Raw genomic sequence first — 15916 nt, 5'->3', positions numbered from 1 at the left:
AGCATCTTGCAAACACTTCATTGCCTGCCAAATCCCATCAACTCAATGTGCTTGCTTCTCTGCCGATGTAGATACCTAACGGCCACCTGCCTCAGTTTGTAGGCAGTGAGGGGATCTCTGCTCTGACACCAGACACCATTGCCTATTAATATTATGACATTACGAGCTGCCAGCTTCCTATAGTGAGAAACCTATGAAGGCCCAGATGATCCTGGAACGTACAGTAAGTCGCTCTTATTCTAAATGGTCCCCATGCAGCAGCGTGGCTCAATTAAATTGCTATGGATATTAGAGGAAACAGAGTGCTTTCAAATATTAGACTTCATGTCCAAGAGAGGTTGCCTCAACTCAGAGGGAAAATCCTCACAATGTCATGGGCATACTTTGGCTTATTTTTAGGAATCTGATTTAGATGGGCAACTCCTTATTTCCATGTTTGGCCAAACCTTCCTTACTTTTTGGCATAATGAATATATCTCTGACTTTTCTAGCATCTGGATTATAAAAATGTCCTTGTGCAGACTGGCCTAGCATTCTGAGTACTAAATGCATTACCTACATGGCAAACCAGGCCCCCTGAGCCTTATTTAGCTTAGCTTACAACTTCAATTGCCATATCAACTCCCTCTGCAGCCTAATATCATGCCGCTTTCCAAGAATGAAGCCAACATCACTAAAAAACTGAAATATTATTAGTATAAGGATCAGGGTAGGGATAAAGACTATAGTCTACCTGCTCACCCGCCAAAACAGTAAAAGCCCAGGTCTAGGTAGTATGCTAGAGACAGGCATAGAGGAGCAACAGGATCAGTGTCAGCAAGACCCCATCCGGCAGCCGTAACCTCCACCAGGCCTCCCGGTCACAGCTGTACCTGGCTGTCTGCAGACTCAGTGGACTCCTCAGGACTCCGCAGGGATGGGTTCGGCAGGCCCTGATCCAGCTCTAAACTCTCCACTGTAGTTTCACTTTTCCTTTTTCCTTTCTTCTTTTTCTCCACTGGGGTTGGTCCTTGCTCCTTGCTACAAGGAGAAATTCAGAATTAAAACTGTTGGGCAGTTTTTAAAACTAAGATTTCTCATGTGATCAAAGTCATGAAATCACACCCTGGAATTCTAGGACCAGGGAAGGCTTTAATGGAGAATCTACAAGAGTTTCTTCCCAGAAATATACAGAAAAATGGGAAGAGATATCTGCATGGACTGATGTAAAATTCACTGTATTATACTGCTATCATGACTACTATGGCTACGATTAATATGTAAGAAATAATATGAGCATCTCCAAAAGCCTCATTTTCAGTTTATACAAATGTCTTCTCTGGAAGTTTAACTGCTTCACGGATATTAAGAATCATCAAATCACAATCTCCCTTTAAGTTACATAGGAAAAGACATCTCCCTAATCTCTCATCATCCCCCAGGTGAGTATGTGCTAGATCTGGAGTGAGCACTAAGGAACTCAAAAATGAAGGGAACACTTTCTCTGCCCTTGAGGAGCTTATAATTATGAAAATCCTACGGTCCATCTACAGCCACAGCCCAAGGGAATACATGGAAGCTTCCTCAGAGAGGTAGACAGGGGCAAAGTCCATCCATCTTTCACTTCAACTGTGCTTTGCTTAAGCTACTCAAACTCTTGATTTTTCACCAAAATTAATCATTAGCTATGACACCAAGTTCAGAACCCATGTAACTATATACACTGCCTGGATCCTATGCAATTGCTCAATAATCATTTGCTGAATGGATCAATATTTTATACTTCTTTGACCTCTCCTACCAGAATCTAAGCTCTTAGAGGGCAGTATGTACTTCACTAAGTTTTGTATTCCTCAGAGTGAGCAGTCTTATACCTTATACATATTAAATATTTAATAAATATTTAAGAAAGTCTTACAAAATTCTTTTAAGCAATAGATGGATGCAGTTCTGAGTCCTCTACATAGAATATCTCCTTTACTCCTCACAACAACCCCATAAGGCAGAATAGTATTCTTAGTCTCATTTTATTGTGAGAAATCTCAGGCACTGTGAGGTTAAGTTAGATTTTCAGGGTAACATGCCTAGCAAATGGTGCAGACAGGATTTGAACCCAGGCAGAGTCTGTGCTCTTAATAACTACGACACTCTCAGGGAATGGAACCGTGTTCTAGATCCATTTAGTAAAAGATAGTTGTGTGGCTGGATGATGGGGGCAAGTGAACAGAAGCACCACATGATGGACCTGAAAAGAAAAATCAAGGGTACACCAAGCCAGAGAGCTCAGACTTCATTATGAGTGAAGAGGGTCATGATGGCAAGGCCAAGCGAGAGGGACTAAGGGCCTAAGTTGGACACAATCAACAAGAACTCAAGGGTGAAAATGCTTTGGAAGGCCCAGTAGGAGTAGAACCAGGAAGTTGTGGCGAGTGACAGAACATAGAGGAAGAGGAAAGAACTAACAGTACTGGTATTTCCCTTCAGGACATAAGTGGAAGGTGTAGGGAAAGACAGGGAAACTGGATAGCCTTGTTCAGAGGACAATCCGGCACGCATACCAAGCAGTGCTGATTGCTAACTAAGCCTGCTTCTCTCTTGAGATTCCCCAACCTTCATCTTCCCCAAGCCTTCATCTCTCACAGATTCCCCAACCAGGCCAGCACAAACTCCACCCACCTTTGATGCCACAGGCCGAAGACTGGCTTGCCCAAATACCAGGAAAGTTAACGATAAAAACTATTTTGATCCAACCCAAGGAAGTGAAACTCAAGGGCTCCTGCCACTTTAGAGGATTACAGACTTGAACAAGGGACTTGCACTCTCAAGCAGAGGGAAAAAAGCAACAGTTCTTCCACTTATCAGTTCAGAAGGAGACTCAGGTAATACAGTTTAAAAACATACTAAATGTTCATGTGAATATTTATTTATCTCATGTTACATGGTTTCTCATTAAGAAAGCTGTATAGCAATTTATATTCTTCCAGTTACTTACGAATTCCATGTCTCATTTAATTAGTATAACCACAATCCCATGAGGGAGCCACGGCAAATAATCCTTGTATTCCAGATGAGGAAACTGAGGTTTAAAGGCAGCAAAGGTCCCCAACTCAGCAGGAGAGCAGACGCTGACACTCAGGTGAGCTGGGTCAGGATATTAGTTTTTAATACCAAACACTGTTTCCTGACTCTTATTTTTTTTTTTTTTTGTTGTTGAGACAGAGTCTCACTTTGTTGCCCAGGCTAGAGTGAGTGCCGTGGCGTCAGCTTAGCTCACAGCAACCTCAAACTCCTGGGCTTAAGCGATCCTACTGCCTCAGCCTCCCAAGTAGCTGGGACTACAGGCATGCGCCACTATGCCCGGCTAATTTTTTCTATATAGATTTTTAGGTGTCCATATAATGTCTTTCTATTTTTAGTAGAGACGGGGTCTCGCTCAGGCTGGTCTCGAACTCCTGACCTTGAGCAATCCACCCGCCTCGGCCTCCCAGAGTGCTAGGATTATAGGCGTGAGCCACCGCGCCCGGCCACCTGACTCTTATTTTTAAAACCCCAGTCTCCCTTCTGAAAAAGTAAAAACTTCAAATCTCCTTTCATGTTATTTGAATCTCAAAATAATGACTAGAAGAATCAGCAACAAAAACATTCAAATGACCCAAATATAGAAAAAATTTCACAAACCCATAGATGTTGACAGTTTTTTTTTTTTAGAACTTTTAAGCGACAGGTTTGTGCTAAATTTTTTGACACAAATATAAAGAAAAGTGATATTATCACCATAATAAACACATGCTCAGAGGCCCATTGAATCTTCTGTAAAATCCTAACATTTGAAATCAATTTTATCTATTTACTAAGTGTAACTGCATTATATTAGAAGACTTTGTCTATATTTATGTTGCATGTTGGAAACGTGTCCTTCACTATGGAACATCACACTCAAAGCTAAACCAAGCCCAAATGGTAATTAAGGGACCTCAAAATATGACACTTTACTATGAGACTTGTGTACACATTCAGAAACACAGTAGATGTTGAAAGTAAGGAGGAAGAATCATGGTGAGGCACTTTGAAAGTCAAGCCTGAGGCACTACTAGATTTTCCTAGCCAGAAGCTGGGGCTGGGGTGGGCTGGGGAGAACACTTTGTCAAATATATGTCAGTAAAATACGAAAATGCCTACTGAACCTGCTCCCTTATTTAGAGGTAAATAAGAAGATACTCTACCTGTAAAATCTTCAAAGTGATTTTCTGGAAGTTACTTTGGTAAGAGAATCGATTTAACTTCCAAAAATTCTTCCTGGAGCTCTTCTGATAAAGACACGTATCAGGAAGAAAACATTCCTTGCAAGCTTACAAATGGGATTTTCAAACAGGATATCAAGAAAATATCATCTGAATTTATCCTCCAGGAAGACCAGATAAAATGTGTCTTTCCCTTCTTTGAAATAAGTTTTAAAAACCTTATGCTTGAGAGTTTTATCAAATGAAGATATTTTAATCTCCAAATTGCTATACCTATAGATGGATTTGGCCCATGAATGCTTGTTTGCTCCTTGAAGTTCCAGTTTCTTCAAAAATAGTGGCCAAATAGTATCTATTAACAAAACTACATATGCATGTAACCTTTGACTCTGCAATTCTACTTACAAGAATTTAATCTAAAAATATAGCTCCAACAATATATAAACATATGCATGAGGTTATTCATTGCAACATTTGGCACTGGCAAAATAATGAAAACTACCTAATTATCTAAACATAAGTCATTGAGTAAATTAGGATACATACAATGGAGTACTATATAGCTGTAAAAACAATTAAGAAAGAATTCCACAAAGTTATATGGAATGATTTCTAAGATACGTTAAGTAAAAAAAAAGCAAAGTGCAATTTCCTACCTTTTGTGTAAGAATAAAGGGAAAATAAGAAAACATGTACATGTCTACTTATCATTATAAAAAGAGACACAGGAAGGATAAACCAAAAAACAATAATTATCTAGAACGGATGGAAGAAACGACAGGGTAGAAGGGATACCGGAGGGAGAGAGACTTCTCTGAGGACACCTTACACAGATTTGACCTTTAGAAACATGTCAGAGTTCTACATATTAAAAAATAAAAAACTAAAGATGAAAGCAAGTTCAAACAAATGAATTCAAGTTATGTTTCAAATGAATAACATGACCATATCTCATGGAGATTAAAATTCTAATCTCATTAATTAATAAGCACAGTATTTGACTACATACTCTCAGCTTTTGGAAGAAGGCAGAAAAACAGCAAACAAATCCTCAACTCTTTCTTTTGGTAGTTGTATGGGTGATGTGATTCTGAAATTATTTTAGATGTGTTATAGGATTAAGCAAACAAGTAAATGTGTTGACATTGGGAGCTGGGGTTCTCACTAATAGGGGAGATGGCAAATATGACATGTTGTTAAGGCAAGGAAAATACTGTGGGATGAATCTGAATTCATCAGTGTGAACTCAGGAATTCTATAATATGTATGAACACAGGCATGTATGTGTACACTTATATAGATATATCCATGTGTACATATATCAGTATGTGCATGTGTGTGTATTTTCCCCCCTTAGTTTTCACAACTACAAGGGCCTAAGAGCAAAGATGCCCCATTAGCAACGTGTACACCTAGCACTAGATCTTGACGTCTAATACTAAAGCCCCTCAGAGAAATGGCTGATTCCAAGGCTAAGGCAGGGAAGATGGAAGACGAGCCTGAAACATCCTGCCATGTCAGAAAATAAGAGTGCCTGAAAAAAATGAAGAGGGCATGTCAAAACAATACAAGAGTCAGCTTGAAGAGCTCTCACTCAAAACTCAGATCATCTGAGCACCAAGGTATTAATAATTAAGGACAGTAAAGAATTACAAGTCACTGAGAACAACAGGAATCCACACCAATGACAGACATGAGGGAGAAGGGAGAGCTCTTGTTTACTACAAAACCCAAACGTTAAATGCAGAGGAAGTGGCAGAGACAAAAAATCATTTTGTAACCAACATAGAAAAGATGAGTACAGTCCAGAATCATCAAGGGATGCTAAATCTAGGGAGAATAATTTGAAGAGGGGCAGGATATATTCATGACCTTAAAGTGCCTCCCTGTAGATTCTTTATTAGTTACAAGGGAACAAAAAGAAAAGCTAGACAATGATTACTTAAGAATATGGTCTTTTAGGAAAGACACACTGGAGTATTTAGGGATCAAAAGGCCTGATGTATGCAACTTAGTTTCAAATGGTTCAGGAAAAACATATATATAATAGGTATTCACTAAAGTAAGTTATCTTACACATGTATGCATATATATACAAACTTTAAAAAATAACTTATTTTGACATTTTTGACATTCACTGCTAAAGTGAATACTGTGCTTGTTTAGTATCTTTTTTTCTGATAACCAATATTGATCCCCAGAATACAAGAGTGGGCAAAAGATCAGGCTGGCCTATGGGATCCTATTCCTTTTATCACAGTGATTGGTCCAGGGATGGACACATGACCTAGCCAGGCCAACTTGGGAGTCTTTCCTTCAAAAAAAATTTGGCAGGAGTAGATACAAAATGAATCTCTTTCCTCCTAGGTCATGAAGCTGTTAAGCTGTGAGCCCACAGGTGCAGGAAGCCACAATTCCAGCCTCATGAGGAAAGCATTTGTAAAGGATGGAGCTGACACCCAGAGAGGTATGCAGAGGGGATGGAGACAAAGAGCCTTAGTCTTAGCTAAACCTCCTAGTTCTGATTCCTTAAGCCAGTGAACACCCTTATTATTATTTTTTTCTAACTTAAGCTAATTTAAGTTGGGTATATGTCACTTGTAATCAAGAGAATTCTGAGGCCAGGCGCGGTGGCTCACGCCTGTAATCCTAGCACTCTGGGAGGCCGAGGCGGGTGGATCGCTCAAGGTCAGGAGTTCGAGACCAGCCTGAGCAAGAGCGAGACCCCGTCTCTACCAAAAATAGAAAGAAATTATATGGACAACTAAAAATATATATATATATATACAGAAAAAATTAGCCGGGCATGGTGGCGCATGCCTGTAGTCCCAGCTACTCGGGAGGCTGAGGCAGGAGGATCGCTTGAGCCCAGGAGTTTGAGGTTGCTGTGAGCTAGGCTGACGCCACGGCACTCACTCTAGCCTGGGCAACAAAGTGAGACTCTGTCTCAAAAAAAAAAAAAAAAAAAAAAAAAGAGAGAATTCTGAATAATAGAAAGGCCTAATACTCTCACCATTTATTGGCACTTGAGATTGAACCAAAGCAATCTCATTTCCATTAATTCTCTCTTTTCTAGCTTTCAGAGTTAGAATAAACTAACTTGCAAGAAAGGAAAAAAAAAAAAAAAAAAAGGAAGACATAAGATTTTAGAGACTCGGCTGGGCGCGGTGGCTGTAATCCTAGCACTCTGAGAGTGCCAAGGCGGGTGGATTGTTTGAGCTCAGGAGTTTGAGACCAGCCTGAGCAAGAGCAAGACCCCATCTCTACTAAAAATAGAAAGAAATTAGCTGGACAACTAAAAATATATAGAAAAAATTAGCTGAGCATGGTGGCACAGGCCTGTAGTCCCAGTTACTCGGGAAGCTGAGGCAGAAGGATTGCTTGAGCCCAGGAGTTTGAGGTTGCTGTGAGCTAGGCTGACACCATGGCACTCTAGCCCAGGCGACAGAGTGAGACTCCCTCTCTCAAAAGAAAAGAAAGAAAAAAAAAAAGATTTTCGAGACTCAAAGGACCTATTTTTAATTTTAAAAATTTTAAAAAATAAAGCTTGATTTTACAACAAAACACATATCCACTGTAAAGAACACACCTACTATGCATTTATGACATGCAAGAAACTCCCAATAGGTAGAATATCCTACACAGGCAGGACAATTATCAGTTATAACTACCAACAGTTTATTATTAGGCCTCACCCCAAAGCTTTCTTATCCTGTCTTCTACATGGCTTCATTGGCCAAGAAGACTTTGTGTACCTTTACTTTCTGTAGTTTGCATTAGAAAAATGAGTATTTTTTGGCTTTGTGACTAAGAAATTACATTATAATATCAAAGCACTAGGTAAACAGGCATTCTCAAACTTTTCCCTCAACCCTATCTCCAGTTCCCAACCTTCAGGTTTCTTTGCTAAAATCAAGAGTTAGAAACTGAATCTGAGCATAAGGAGAAAGATTTAGGTAAGTATCACAGCATGGTACTACCATGAGTCTTTTATTATTCTGCCCCTGTGGATTCCAAGTATTAAAAGATCTTACCTGTCAAACTGCATTTATTCAAAATGACTCATCTTCCCATTTTAAAATTAAAACTTTATAAAATATCCATCAAAGCCTTACAGGAAAGAATGAGGCACTACCACAGCCACTGGAAATAGCCCATGATCTCAACTACTGCCTCCAAAGGCAAGCAGAGTCTGAGCAGTCCAGCCCAGGAACCACTACTCCATTCTAGGAATATCCGTTCAGAGACATTTCCATCACTGGCCTTCCTACAGGCTTTGATGCTCTTCCCAGGAGTGCAATACTAAAAACATAGATACTACCCTGAAAAAGCTTGTTTGCACGCTTAATTCCACTTTTACATAATACTCATATTAGTTCAGTCTACGTAGAGAACTGAGTTGGTAGAGATTTTAAAAATACTGGTTAAATGAAAAAACACACAAAAACTAATTATTTTGGTACAGATGCTGTCCCTGTCCCTCAGTCCCTTTAACTGTATCAACCAAGCACCTTTAACTATATTTAACCAAGCACCATCAAAACACAGCTTATTTAAAAAGAGAGAGAGAGAGATTATGACAGGTTTGTCATATTACACTAGCAAAAAAATGAAACAAAAAGATTACATCCTTGTAAGTGACAAAGCAGAGTTTTATCAAGTAATCTTATTAACAGTAATACAAGCAAATGATAATAAAAATTCAGAAAGTGCAGAACGGTTTCAAATGAAAAGTACGAGTTGTTCTTAGTGCACCAAATCTCACTTCTCTGAGAGAATCGCATTTGACTGATTCTCACTAACTACAAATTTGTTCACGCGTCTAGTTCATTGTTTATTAACATTAAGCAATGACTACTGACATCTTGATATGAAAACTGATGAATTCAGATCTTATATTCCTCCCCTATTCCTGCCCCTACCCAATATTTTTTGTTGAATTCTTTTATTTAGGCAACTATGTCTTAAATTTTCATTAATTCTTTGTTTTTTGATTGCTTTTTTCATAACCAATTCTTGTTTTGCAGACAAAATATCATCTTGAATCTGAAGATGCTATCTTAAAATCTGTACAAGTTCTTTTCCTTGAATTGTTTCTTCTGAGGACAGTTCTGTTCATTCTTCTTTTTCCTGCTTTATGCTGCTTCTTTTCCTCTATGATCTTGTGCTCTTTGGTAGATTGCTCCTATTAAAAATGAACTAGGTTGAAAATATAGGTGCCTGGTGAGGCTGTCCTCTGCTACTGAGTAAGTTGCTTTCTCCACAAGCCTTACCCTTGAATAGGAGGCCTGGTCTAGAACTGTGCCCACTTGTCCAGTGGCTGTCCCTCTCCCCATGTTTAGGGTACAGGTAGGGAAAGGTGGAGAAGTTAGTACCCCTATGCCCCCTTCTTGTGAATGTCAGTCCCTCCTTGGAGCCCTAGCCCCTTCTCGAGGGAAAACTGCTCAGTATCTTTAGAGTTACTGCCTCATTTCAGCCTGGAGTTGACAAACCACACAGCCACTCTGCAGACAGTCCTTCAATCAGCCACCTCCATTTCTGGCCTGCTTCCAATCACTCCTCCAGAGCTGCCAGCTCCATTGTGAGGAGGAAGTACTTCTACCTCTGCTACAAACATAGCTCCTGCATGTGCTCAGAACTGGGACTTCCTCCATAGCATTTACCTACCAGTATGAGACCAATGGCCTTCCTTGTCCAGAAATTCAGTAATATCTCTCACCTTTGAAGAATTTATTCCCCTCTGTTCTTCCTGTCATTTCAATAAGATTTGGAGAAGAAGGGAAAATGAAAGTTTGCTGGGTCTACCATCCTAAAACTGGAAGCGCCCCCCACCAAAAGAACATCTGTTTAAATGGTTTTTCGTCTTTTTGCTTTAAGTCTTTTCTCATCTATTAATTCCTTTAATACCTGGCTCAACACTCATCTCTTTCAAGGGACTTCCCAGACTACAACTGAAACACTCTTTTATCTTGTAAATCTTTTCAGCTATTCTGTATGCAGCTATACCAGGTTCTTCATTTGTTTGTATTTTTGTCTATTTCTTGAACACTTGCAAGGCAGGTTTCTCTAACTTATGCAAGCTCCTAAATGACAGGGCTCATAGATAATACTTCTGTGACACTTTCCTTCCTTCACTATTTCATTCCCAATAAAAAATACTCATAAACAAACAAAGCAAGACACACAGGAGGCACTAAAAATACACTGGATAAATAAATGAGCAGACATTTATCAAGCATTATTATTTGGTAATAACAATAATAGTCTGTTTCCTTACAGATCTGGTAAAGGTCCACTTTGTACCAGACCCTAACTTAAGCCCTGGGGATTACAGAGTAAGCACTCCCAGTACTCTTAAAAAAACAGAAATGGAGATTCAGTCCAAAGTTTCAGAGGTGAGTCTCTGCCATTGTCATTTAGATTTCTTCCCCACATAACATAAAGTCCAAGCACAGAACTCACACACATCTTTATATTCGTCTTCTTTATTCTAATAAATGGTCAGAACGTAAAAACAAGTCTCCCAATAGAAAGAACCCTGTCAATGAAATCTCTTGAGCCTAAAACCAGCCTCAATGAAGATACTCTACATGAAGGTGGGTGATTGACCTTCAGATGGTGAGAAACAGCTATCAGTGCTTGTGAGGAGAGCTGGCTGAATGTTACTACTGTTCCTGCATCACAGTTATCAGCTGACTCAGTAACAATCACACAGCTCAAATGGTTATATAATCAGAAGGCCTGGGGTTTAACACTTTCAGAAGCAACCACCAAAGAAGAAAATGAGAAAAGGTAAACTCTTTCTTCCAGAAGGGTACGAAGCTTATTAGATTTGGGAGAAAAATCTGCTCTGGGTTGACAAACCAAACAAATGGGGATGAAAGGCTGAAACTCGAGCTGATCACACCATCCATTTCTTTTCTTCTTTTTGGTTTTTCATTCCTAGTAGATGTTAAATAGAAAAACTTAAATAGGCTCCATTTTTCCTGTGATCTTTCCTCTGAGACTCATGTTTCTCAAAGGATGATCAAGAACCAGCTACACTTTAGTTATCTGGGAGAATTCTGAACTGTAGATTCCTGGGCTCAACCCCAGACCCAATAAATCATCCTCTTTGGGGATGTGGTCAGGGAATCTACTTTTCTAACAAGCTGTCCAGGTAATTCCCTAGGCACAGCAAAGTCTGAGAACCAGAAATCCAGACAGATGCCCCCGACTTGGGCCAGTCCAGCACACTGATTAGTTTCTTGACTTTCAGGAGGGAATATAAACCATTCTGACGTGTGGAAATTCCAAAGCTTATGCTCTGCCCTCACCAGCAACATAAACACCAAAACTCAAGACCTTAGCTTTCCAAATTAACCTTCAGCTTGGTCAAAATGCTGGGCTCCCTCTGTAACAGAGGACAACCTAAAGGGCTAAACCTATTCCTCAGGTACTCACGCCCTGGGTATTGAGTAAAAGCATCAGAAGGCCTCATATACAAACAAAATGGATCATCTTTCCTGCTCACCAAGCTGTGCTCTAATGCCACGAAGCTGACTTTTATGTCAGGCAATTTCAAGAAAGAAAAATATTAATTTCACAGGCATACAGAAGCATTAGATGCAAAAAACTGTTGTTGAGGACAGTATCCATTACATCACATAATGTTCCTGTTACGGTTCAAAGTGTCCCCAAAAGTTCCTGTGTTGGAAACTTAATTCCCAATATAACAGTGTTGGGAGGTGGGGCCTAGTAAGACATGATTAGGTCATAAGAGCTCTGCCGTCATGAATGGGTTAATGTTATCACAGGAGTGGCTTAGTTATCTTGAGAGTGGCCCCCTCTTGCTCCCTGGCTCTCACCCTCTCTTGCCCTTCTGCCTCTGGCCACAGGTTGATGAGCAGCACAAAGGCCCTCTCCAGATGCCAGCGCCATGCTCTTGGAATTCCCAGCCCCCAGAACCATGAGTCAAATAAATTTCTGTTCATTATAAATTACCCAATCTGTGGTATTCTGTTCAGCAACATAAAATGAACAAAGACAGTTCCCTACGTGAGAAATTCTTTCTCAACTGGTAAAAACTCAGTTTCCTACATGTTCCTACACCTACCTTTCTGATCCCCTGCTTCGGCTATACTGGCAGTGTGTGTCTATGTATGTATAGGTATGTGTATATGTTTGTATGTATACAAAAGTACACCTGTGAATGTCTTCTTATGCAAGTAGCTCCTATCCTCTTTGGAAAAAGATACTATAATTAAAAAATAGTATAAGTACATGAGCTATACAAAGTGAAATTTTAATTTCAGAGTTAGGGAAATGACAGAGCCTAACCTGGGTTCCTGAAGAACCTTTCTTGCTTAAGTTTTATACAATAAAGGGATGAACTAAACTCATTCTCAAAAATAATTTGGATTTGGGCACAGTGGCGTGTGCCTCTAATCCCAGCTACCCCAGAGGCTGAGGCAGGAGGATCGCTTGAACCAGAGTGTTGAAGTTCAGCCTGGGTAACACAGAGGGACCCTGTCTAGAAAGAAAATAAATAAATAAATAAATAATTTGGAAGGAAAGGAAGAGAGGGTAGTTTCAATTAAAACTTCTCCTACTTGAGAGTTTTAGGCTTTTATTTCCTAAGCACTAAATGAATACTCATCACTATTAATTATCATCCTTGAAAAATTTGCTAGATTCTACCTATAAGCTTAAGAGAGGAGACATTTTCAATTAATTACCTGTTTGCTGCCTCTCAAATGCAGAGAGAAACAGCAAAGGAAAAAGCCGAAGTCACTGTAGTCCTTGAAAGGATACCATGGAGTAAACAAACTGAAATTCTATACAAAAGGGGCCATTTACTACAAATAAAAAACCAGGGCCAGGTGTGGTGGCTAAGGCCTGTAATCCCAGCATTTTGGGAGGCCAAAGCAGGAAGATCACTTAAGACCAGAAGTTAGAGACCAGCCTGCACAACAGTGAGAAACCAACTCTGCAAAAAAAATTCTAAAAATTAGTCAAGCCTGGTGGTATGCACCTGTGGTCCCAGTTACTTGGGAGGCTGAGGCAGGAAGACTGCTTGAACCCAGGAGGTCAAGGCTACAGTGAGCTATGATTACATTGCTGCACAGCCTGGGCAATAGAGCGAGACTCTGTTTCTTAAAACAAACAAAAAACCCACCCAAAACAAATTCTGTAACACTAGAATCTCCTCGTGTCCTTTCCCAGAAAGGAAGAAAGAGACATGAAGCTGAGGGGTGGCAGGGAGTGGATCTTACAGCCAGGTAAACCTGGAGGCAAATCCTGACAATGCTGCTCATTAGTTTTGGGGCTGGACAAGTTACTTTTTAAACTGTCATTTATTTATAGAACGAACATACCACCTACTGTTATTTAACAATGAGAGTTATTATAATATATCTTATATAGGTCTTATTGTCAGGGACAATTGTTCTTGGAATATAATTAAATTACATACATAAAATATCATGTGTGAATCTGACAAAGCCCTCTGGTGACTGGTCCCCAGGGACATGAGACACACAAGGCATGGTGGTCCTGATCACAGGCACTTAACTTTTGTTGAGAAGACAAGTAGGAAAACCACAGTCAATGACTAAAAGGCAGCCTGTTGCAGAGGCAAAAATCAGGAGGCCAGAATTTTTAACACATCCCAGTGAAAGGACAGACAATTCCCTGGCTGCAGTACAACAGGTTTGAACTAGACCTCTTTTAGCCTTCGCAGGTCAAAAGTATGATTTATAATGAAAAGTGAGGCTCCAAGTGCCACAGAAGTTCAGGGGGGAAACAAAGGCACACTGGTTTGGGGAAGCTCTGTGGAGGAACTTGGACTTGTACTCAGATTCAAAGAATGGGAAGGATTAGGGATATGAGGACGACCAAGGACATAAGGGCTGGGAGAAACAACAGCAGCAATCCAAAGGAGAAAGGAGTTAAGTACTTTTAAGAGATAATAGGATGAATCTAGCTGGCCAGGTCTGTTGCCAGAGATGGAAAGGCAGAGAGAGGGGAGACTCCAAAGAGTCTGAATAAGAGAGAAAGGACTCTGTCCTGGAAGCAACAGGAAAAATCAGAAGTTTCTAAGCAGGTATAAATTGTTAGAGGGAATCCCATTTCCCTGACCCCATGTATTTAGAAGGAAAAGCATGTTTTAATTCCAAGGAGGAAATAATACTGGAAATGTATTTTCTGCCCTTCTTCAAACTCATCTCACTTCTCTGATTAGGAACATAACCTGACTGGCAAGACTGGGAAAAGGAGTGGTGCATACATGGCCCAGCATCCCCTCCTCTGCTCCAGAGACTGTCTGCAATTCTGGTGGATGAACTCAACTGAGGGAGCAACCAGGAGTCTGATGCTGGCCACAAGCCAAAGAGAGTTCTTCCATGCGGTCTACCGATAATGAAGCTGATAACTTGGGATGTCCATCGCTGTTGACTATTTCCCAACTGATTTAGAATCCAGAGGGAGGGAAAGGGGATTCGATTTACCACCATCAGCACTGACTGCTAACATAAATCAGTTAACAGCAGTGTTTCAGAAAGACTACCCAGGTGGCAGCTGGCAAGATGGACTGAAAGAGAAAAAGGCCGGAAGCCTCTAATTCAGTTGTAGAGCTCCTACAGCAATCTAAGCATTCAGTGAATCATTTATAACCATCAAGTGTTATCTAGTGCCTAATCAATAGCTGCTCAAATCAAAACATGTACCTGAGCCAATGTGCAAGAGTAATTGAAAGAGTACAAAAAATTAAGACTTAATTACTAACGTATATTTCTTAATCAATTAATGTCCTTTCATATCTAAAACTGCTTCTGGGCTGGGCATGGTGGCTCATGCCTGTAATCCCACAACTTCAGGAGGCCAAGGCAGGAAGATTGCTTGAAACCAGGAGTTCGAGACCAGCCTGGGCAACATAGTGAGACCTTGTCTCTACAAAAAACAAAAAATTAACCAGGCATGGTGGGATGTACCTGGAGTCCCAGCTACTCAGGAGGCTGAGGTGAGAGGATCACTTGAGCCCAAGAGTTGTAGAGAGCCCAAGAGTTGTAGAGAGCTATGATTGTGCCACTGTATTCCGGCCTGGGCAACAGACTAAGACTCTCTCTCTTAAAAAAAAACAAACAAAAACCCTGCTTTTGCTGACCACTGGGATCATTAATTGAAGGGACCAAAACAATTGTATAAAGGTATAAAAGAAAAGAAATCAAAGGCTCACCAGTCCAGAACCCTATCTGGGCTACATAGAAGAATTCTAATATGTCACAGATCAGTATCATACAGGCCCAAAATAAAAATTGAGAAAGCACCATATAACTTGCCCACATAAGGAGATGACCACCCTTATCTATCTGTTAGCCTTCTCTCAAAGGGTGTCTTCTGGATTTCTAAACCTTAGGAGGTTCTGCTGTCTTCTAAGTTAACAGCAGCCCTGTGAAACACTACCAAGCACTTCCCCAATCACTTATATTTTACACAGCCCAATGAGATCAAAATTAAGTTCCTTTAATTATAGCTACATGTATATAAAACCTGTACGTTTTTTATTAGTCAGAATCCTGATTTTGCTTATACATCTGACACCCAACCTTGTTTTGTGAAATGCCTCCTCATCCACAAATGGAATTTATGGCAACGTCTGTACACTCATCACTTTGTTTCATACCCAACACAATGTAAATATGAATGCCTTAAAGAAG

General features: G+C 40.2%; 1 protein-coding gene across 4 annotated transcripts in view; it reads right to left on the bottom strand.

Annotated features, from left to right (window-relative positions):
• The window catches only part of CHD6 (chromodomain helicase DNA binding protein 6), a 199453-nt gene that overhangs the window by 115769 nt on the left and 67768 nt on the right, over nt 1-15916 (bottom strand). For all 4 annotated transcript variants that reach the window (XM_069496135.1, XM_069496137.1, XM_069496138.1 and 1 more), the window contains one exon: nt 873-1020. In XM_069496135.1, the coding sequence (XP_069352236.1) occupies nt 873-1020 (148 nt within the window). The remainder of the gene's footprint in view (nt 1-872; nt 1021-15916) is intronic.

Source organism: Eulemur rufifrons, chromosome 20 (genome assembly GCF_041146395.1).
Source record: "Eulemur rufifrons isolate Redbay chromosome 20, OSU_ERuf_1, whole genome shotgun sequence".
Classification (NCBI taxonomy): Eukaryota; Metazoa; Chordata; class Mammalia; order Primates; family Lemuridae; genus Eulemur; species Eulemur rufifrons.
The sequence above is the reverse complement of the archived record's forward strand: the minus strand, read 5'-3'. Positions and strand labels throughout refer to the sequence as shown.